Source organism: Macaca mulatta, chromosome 10 (genome assembly GCF_049350105.2).
Source record: "Macaca mulatta isolate MMU2019108-1 chromosome 10, T2T-MMU8v2.0, whole genome shotgun sequence".
In the NCBI taxonomy this organism is placed as follows: domain Eukaryota; kingdom Metazoa; phylum Chordata; class Mammalia; order Primates; family Cercopithecidae; genus Macaca; species Macaca mulatta.
Genome location: NC_133415.1, coordinates 81,248,161 through 81,254,409, shown reverse-complemented (window position 1 = coordinate 81,254,409; position 6,249 = coordinate 81,248,161). Strand labels below are relative to the sequence as shown.

General features: G+C 57.0%; 2 protein-coding genes across 5 annotated transcripts in view; one reads left to right on the top strand and one right to left on the bottom strand.

The window, feature by feature from the left end:
* On the bottom strand, window positions 1-6,019 carry PCED1A (PC-esterase domain containing 1A). Of its 4 annotated transcripts, none has more exons than XM_015149356.3 (8): window positions 5,551-6,019; window positions 4,481-4,625; window positions 3,879-3,958; window positions 3,531-3,769; window positions 3,281-3,431; window positions 2,917-3,163; window positions 726-1,001; window positions 1-396 (listed from the first exon to the last, which is right to left on the bottom strand). In XM_015149356.3, the coding sequence occupies exons 2-8, from the start codon at window positions 4,602-4,604 to the stop codon at window positions 149-151; spliced, it is 1,365 nt and encodes a 454-aa protein (XP_015004842.3). In that variant the 5' UTR covers window positions 4,605-4,625; window positions 5,551-6,019; the 3' UTR covers window positions 1-148.
* The window catches only part of VPS16 (VPS16 core subunit of CORVET and HOPS complexes), a 26,654-nt gene continuing 25,809 nt past the window's right edge, over window positions 5,405-6,249 (top strand). The window contains 1 exon segment of the mRNA NM_001266190.2: window positions 5,405-5,512. Coding sequence (NP_001253119.1) covers window positions 5,460-5,512 — 53 coding nt within the window. The 5' untranslated portion in view covers window positions 5,405-5,459.

Below are 6,249 nucleotides of genomic sequence, written 5' to 3'. Positions count from 1 at the left end.
TTTGTCACTCTGTTCTTCCATGCCTTTATTGGTGACAGCAATGGACAAGAACAATACCAGGCATAGCAGACACCCTAGCCCAGTACCTGAGGTGCCAGGCAGGCCCTGCAGGGCCATTGGCACATCCAGTCCCAGCCCAAGATCCAGTCTACCCAGGCCATGTCCCCGAATGGGCAGGAGGCCGTCTGTCCAGTTTGTATGTGTGGATCAGTCTCTCTGAGTGTCTGAGCCGCTGCCTGCAGGGCCCTCCCATTCTCCGCACATGGTAGGGGCTGTTAGGAACATAGCGTGGCATCCCCCGATGGACCACTGGGCCCCAGTGCTGACCATGGGGATTAGGGCCAGGGATTGGAGATGGCAGAGGGCCAGGCACAAAGTTCACTCGAGGGCCACATCCTACAAAAAAACCAGTCATTATAAGAGCTGGCTTCTGGCCAGAGTAAGTGCAGCTCTGCCTTCAAGCAACTCTTGTCCTCCAGGTGAGCTTCTGTGTTTCCCTATCTACAAAAAAGGGATAGCCCTTCCCCTACCTTCAGACGGTGAAATAGTGACAACCAGTGAGCTGATTAATGAGCCTACAGATGATGTTTCAGACTCAGGGACTGCTGTGACCAAACCCAGTATTAGAGGCACAAGGAGCTACCCAACTCCTCTCAGCTCACCTAGGCATAAGAGGCTGGGTAGGGGGAGGTACAAGAGGGTAGGGGAGCTGCAGAGGCACCTACCTAAGTGGGGTGGCATCGAGAAGTCCTCCACTGGATTATAGTTGAAGAATTCATGGGGTGGGAAGGGCTGGCCTGGGAAAAAAGGGGTATCCTGGGGCAGGGGTGGGAAGAGGGGAGGTGGCGAGGGCTGAGGAAGTGGGTAGGGAAAAGGCATGGGAGGGGGCAAAGGAGAGGGTGGGGGTGGGAGCAAGGCCAGGTGCTCCCCGAAGTCTGGGGTCTGCCTATGGCTTCCCTGGAATGGATGATTCATCTCTGCCCAGTCCTCAATCCACGGGTCTAGGAATGGGATGGTTGTTTTAGGTAGGCTTGGGAGCCAGGCTGCCCTGAACTCTGGCCGTCCACACTTCTAACGCTCTATTCCTTCCTCTTGGAGAGCAGAGCCACCAGGCTGGAGCACCCTTGCCCTCTACCCAGTTTTCCTCATTCCCTCTCATTTCAGGCCGAGCCCAAGGTGTGTTCCTTTTCTCTTACCTCTCAGACCTACCTTTGTTCTGACCTCACACTTTCCTCCAGAGCCTTCTTTGTTTGCCCAGGTCCTGTATCTAACTTTTTCCTCTCCCACCTCCTCCCCATAGACCAGTAAATAAGCCAAACATAAAGATCCTGTTATTCCCTTCACCAACAACTTCCCTTTACCATCCAAACTTCCAAAAGGAATGTTTTGCCCAATTTTCATTTCCTCCTCAATTGCTCACCCCCTTTTAATCCAAATCCATGCTCTCAACACTTTTCCTACTAAATGTAACCACTTGCTAACAAATTCCCTTCTTCTCAACAGTCATGTGACATCACCAGTAGCCTCAGTCCTTCCTAAAAGTGCCCCTGCCCTCATCTCCTTTTGTTTCCGCCACAGCCCCTTTCCTGCCAATCCAAAGTGTGAGCATCGTTCTGTCTCCCTCACAGTTCCCATTGTGTCCTCAGTTTTAATCTCTCTGCTGGGTACCAATGACTGCAAACCTACTCTGTATTTCCAACGTACCTCAAATAAATCTGCTGTGACCAAACTTACCGACTCATCCTCCCACCCCAAATCAACTCTCCCTTTTCATGGCTCTAACTTCTATAGCTCCAAATTGGATTTCAAAGGCCTAAGCCATCAAAACTAGCCTTACAACCTTCAGAGCATCCCGTCATTTGCTGGGGATTAATTATTACATCTAAACAAGAAAATTGAGATGTTTAACTAAAATCTGAATTCACTTCCCTGATGCTCCAACTCCTGCCTACCAAGTGCTACAGGTCTGTTCTACGATATTCTTGGATTCTCTGCACCCCCACATCCTCTTGTGCTGCTACAATCGGCCTTCTAACATGACTCGTGCCTCCCATTCAACAAATACAATTCTGTTGATACTGTGTACAGGGAAATTGTGCTAGACACTGGGGCTGAAAGGGGTGAGTTGTCAACAAGGGCAGCAGGAAACTTGCCCTTTAAGGACATGATGCAGAGGAGAAGCAGCCATGGAGACAATCAGCCACGGTGCCCCCTTTGTGTGCATGCAGGGACTGGGACGTTGACATGGAAACCGAGGTTCTGCAGCAGAGTGTTACAGTTGAGATATGATGGGGAGCAGTGCCTCAAAACAAGGAGGAGTGGGGCCCTCAGAAGCCTCCACCAATGACCCAGAGATGGGGACAGAGGAGAGCTACACCAAGCTGCACCAGTCACACTGGGACTCTGAGGCCGAACTAAGAAGCCTATGGAACACTGCCCATTGAGCCCGAGTCCATAAGGCTGGCCTTCCCGATGCAACACACCTGTTCCACACCCTGCCAGCTGACTGCACCCCCACCCCCCAAGCTGTGGGCTTCCTTGCTTCTGTCACACTGCCTGGATGGCCCTTCCTCCCTGTCTTTTCACTCCTCACACCCATGCCCCATTTCTTTCCTGTTAATCTGTTGGGTAGGACTCTTGCAACATGCTGCCTTGTGTGGTCAATACTTGTATAAGCTCCTTCTAACATACAGAAAGGACTACACAGCCAGACTGCAGAAAACTGGAACTTGGACAAGAATATTGTTCTGGTGATCTAACCCTCCTCAGGGGTTGAGGAAGGTGCATGCAAAAGACACAGGGGTCCTTCAAGGGACCTCTACTTCCCTTGAGTGGCTCTGTCCCAGTCTGGTTCTGAGCCCTGTCCTCTGAGGGCCCCGGTGCATCACTATCCCCCCCACTTATGGTAGGGCTCACCAGGGGGATAGTCACGCTTGGGCAGCTCCACACCCCAGGCGTCAGCCACATGGGTCAGAAGCAGGTGTGAGAGGTGGCGGTGCGCATGCTGGTCCCAGTGGACACCATCCCGATGACGGTGCTGTACCGCATGCCGGAAATGAAAGTGGAGATCTAGGACATCAAAGCAGTGGTCCCCAGCCAGCGTAGCACTGTAGAAGTTCCCTTCAACCACATCCCGCCGCAGGGAGCCTGCCAGGGGCTGGAGCTGAGTGAGAAAGTGCACCCTCTAAGAGCCACAGAATGAAGCAGGGTCGGAAAGCAGGGTGTCCTATCTACCAGCCTGCTGTCCCATCTCTTGTCCTGATGGGCCTCAGTCACTTGCCTCTGGCAGGAGGAAACCCCCAGTGATACGCTCCCCGAGGGGCATCGCCATGTTCCACACCAGCAGGCAGGAGTCTGGCAATACTTGGTCCATGCGCACAAACACCCGCTCCAGGTTCTTGCGGTAGCTCTCCATTGAGCAGCGACCATATCTGTTGGGTAACACACAGGGTGGGCAAGAGCACAGGGGAGGACCGCCTCTGAGCCATACTTTCATCCCCAACTGGTATTTCCCTTTCCCTTGCCCCAACCTGGAGAGATCCCAGAGGCAGGAGTTGATGATCACCAGGTCCGGAGCAGGTCCATATGTCAGCTCTTCCAGAACATCCTCAAGGTACTCGGAGTAAACACGAGTGAGGAAGTAGAAGCGCACAAGGTGGTGGCCAGAGCCCGAGCAGAACTGGCGGACCTCACGGTACTGTGTCCCGTTGTGTAGCTCGCCCAGCTGGCCCCCAGCCACCAGCTGGTCCTGTTCAAAGCTCAGCTCCCCCTACCCACCCCCCCCACCCTACTGGTCAGACCCATGCCAGGGAGGAGAACCCTGCCAGGCCAGGGTCTGTGCCCACCCACCACTGACATGGCCACCAAGCTTCCCTCACCTTGGCTTTCAGCTGGGCAGCTGTGAGCAGTGAGTCTTTCTGGAGCAAGAGCACCAGGTCCTTGTACACAGCCCGCTGAACTGGGAGGAGACAGAGATCCCAAGGCTGAGGCAGACCTCAGCCTGCCCCAGCTCCTTCCAAGTCCAGGATCCCATTTTCCCAGGGCTGAGCTGCCCAACACCAGCTCCGTGGAGTGTTGACTTAGACGCAGGAGAAAAGATGAGGTTAAAAAGTCCTGGCATTGGCTCTGTTCGCTGTGCCTCCCGGCCAGCAGTATACAGTGACCCAAGATCACCTGGCAGAAATTAAGTCGGCCAAGTCACCCGGGAGACACACTACACAATGCAACGCTTTAATGACGGAAAGTATGGGGGGCTGTCAGGGCGAGAAATGCTGAGCAAGGATGGGCTAAAAAGTGCACAGGTTATTACACCTTTCAGAACACCTGTGGAAGATGTGTGGGACATAAAAAGAGAAAACCTACTGGACAAGAACAGACCAGAGGACAGACAGGAGATGTGAGATGGAGACAAATGGTCCAGACACACTGAACAGGCTGCAAGGTGTGGGACTGGAAGCGTCACCCTAGAAGAGGCACTCACTGGAGTCCCCCAAGATGACCACGAACTTGTTGTGTAGCAGCTGCTGGACTTCCGAGGCCTGGAAGTGGACCATGTCGCTTCGCAGCGGGCGGCGCGGTTCCTCGCTCGACAGACAGAAGACCATGCCGCCACCAACAACGACAGGCTGCAGGGAGAGGCCACATGATGGTGGGGACTCAGGGCAGGTCGGCCTCAGGGCTAGCCCCTCTGGGGCTGCTCAATGCTAAAGGGAGGAGATGACGGCGGCAGAGCCATGGTGGCGCCAGCCTTGGTCACACTTGGTACCAGCGGCAGAGGGTCGTCCAGCCAGCAGGCCTCCAGGGCACTGCAGAGCTTCCCGCGCGGCGCCACCCTGAGCCTCGCCACGTGCCCGCCGCCGTCCCGCGCATGCGCGCGCCCTCTCGCGCCAATTACCAAGTCCCGGGGCTCCGCGGTGTTCACCCGCGACCCGGTTAGGCCTGCGCACCGCGCGCCTGGCCCGCAGCGGGCTCCTGGCCAAGCCTCATGTTCCCGCTCCCCGGTCGGCCAGTCGGTTCTGCAAACCTCCCGCCCCGCAGAGACCGTGGGTCCGGGTTAGCCGTCGGCGCGCAGCCCAGCACCCAGCGCTCTCCATGCGAGCGTCGCGGTGGCCCCGACGGCGCCTCAGGCCTCAGCGCCTCGGGCTGCGACGCTCACAGCTTCCACTTCCGTTCACCCATGTCCCGCCCTGAGCGACCCCCAGTGCTCGAAGGGAAAGCAAGGCGATGGAGGTGGCCGCGACAGGGTGCAGGAGCCAGGGCTGGGCCCACTTGGCGGGCGCGAAGCCCAGTTACGGGCGGGGGTCGCGGCGGCGGCGGCCAAGTGAGGTTGCCCACAGTGGTGATGGCCGCGGCGGCGGCCTCGCCACGTGACCCGGAGGGGCGGAAGCGGAAGTGCCGGCCTGGAGCCCGCTCTAGGTGGGTATCCCCTCGGCGCTTCCCAGCTGCCGTTTGCACCAGCCATGGACTGCTACACGGCGAACTGGAACCCACTCGGGGACTCTGCTTTTTACCGGTGAGCTGCCCCGTCCTCCCGCCCACGGCCTGGCTTACCCCGCTCGCCCGCGGGCTGGAGTCTCCCGGCGGCGCTCGCCCCCGTCACTACTGGCGCTGGGGTCTGCCCGCCCCGGCTCTCCCCGAGCGTATGCCACTTAGCGCACAGCCGCTTTTGGGCAGGGAGCCGGGCCTTCCCCTGCTCCAGAAAAGGACACTGAGGCAAGCACAGTGGTCACTCGAAGCCCAGGTCTGTTAGCCTCCGGAAAGATGCTCAGATCTCGTTGAGGGAGGCAGCTCGCGGGTGACAGCGAGTGCCCAGTCTCCTGCCGGAAAGTGCTGCTGAAGTCAGACCACAGGGGCGCTCCGAGGGGGGCGGGATCGCACGGCGGGCGGGGTAACAGTGCTGACCAAGACTGGGAAAAGGGGGCGAGTCGTCCGTGAATCCCGGAACAGCGGAAGTGAGAACCCCTGGCTTAGGGCAGCCCTCCCATGGGAGTTGTAGAGTCCTAAACCACGGATCTTTCTAAAGTGTAAACTCGTTACGTCGCTACCCAGATTAGGATTTTCCCATAGCTTCCCTAATTAGGAAAAACTACGAACTTCTCGTGGAACATGTTATCTATAAGGCCGCCCCTGTTTGTCTGTCCACCGTCATCTACCGCTCTCCTACCCAAACCTTGCGTTCCAGCTGCGCAGAATTACAAGGCCCCAACCAGTCTGCAGTTTTTGTGGACCCTGCCATTTCTCTATCTCACT

Bases quoted from the DNA above. Each gene is read 5' to 3' on its own strand.
- PCED1A (XM_015149356.3), bottom strand. From the start codon at position 4,604: ATGGTCTTCTGTCTGTCGAGCGAGGAACCGCGCCGCCCGCTGCGAAGC. The intron at 3,959-4,480 runs GTGAGTGCCTCT...GTCTCCTCCCAG, and splicing joins GGTCATCTTGGGGGACTCCA to TTCAGCGGGCTGTGTACAAG. The intron at 3,432-3,530 runs GTTGGGGCAAGG...GTTACCCAACAG, and splicing joins TGCCTCTGGGATCTCTCCAG to ATATGGTCGCTGCTCAATGG.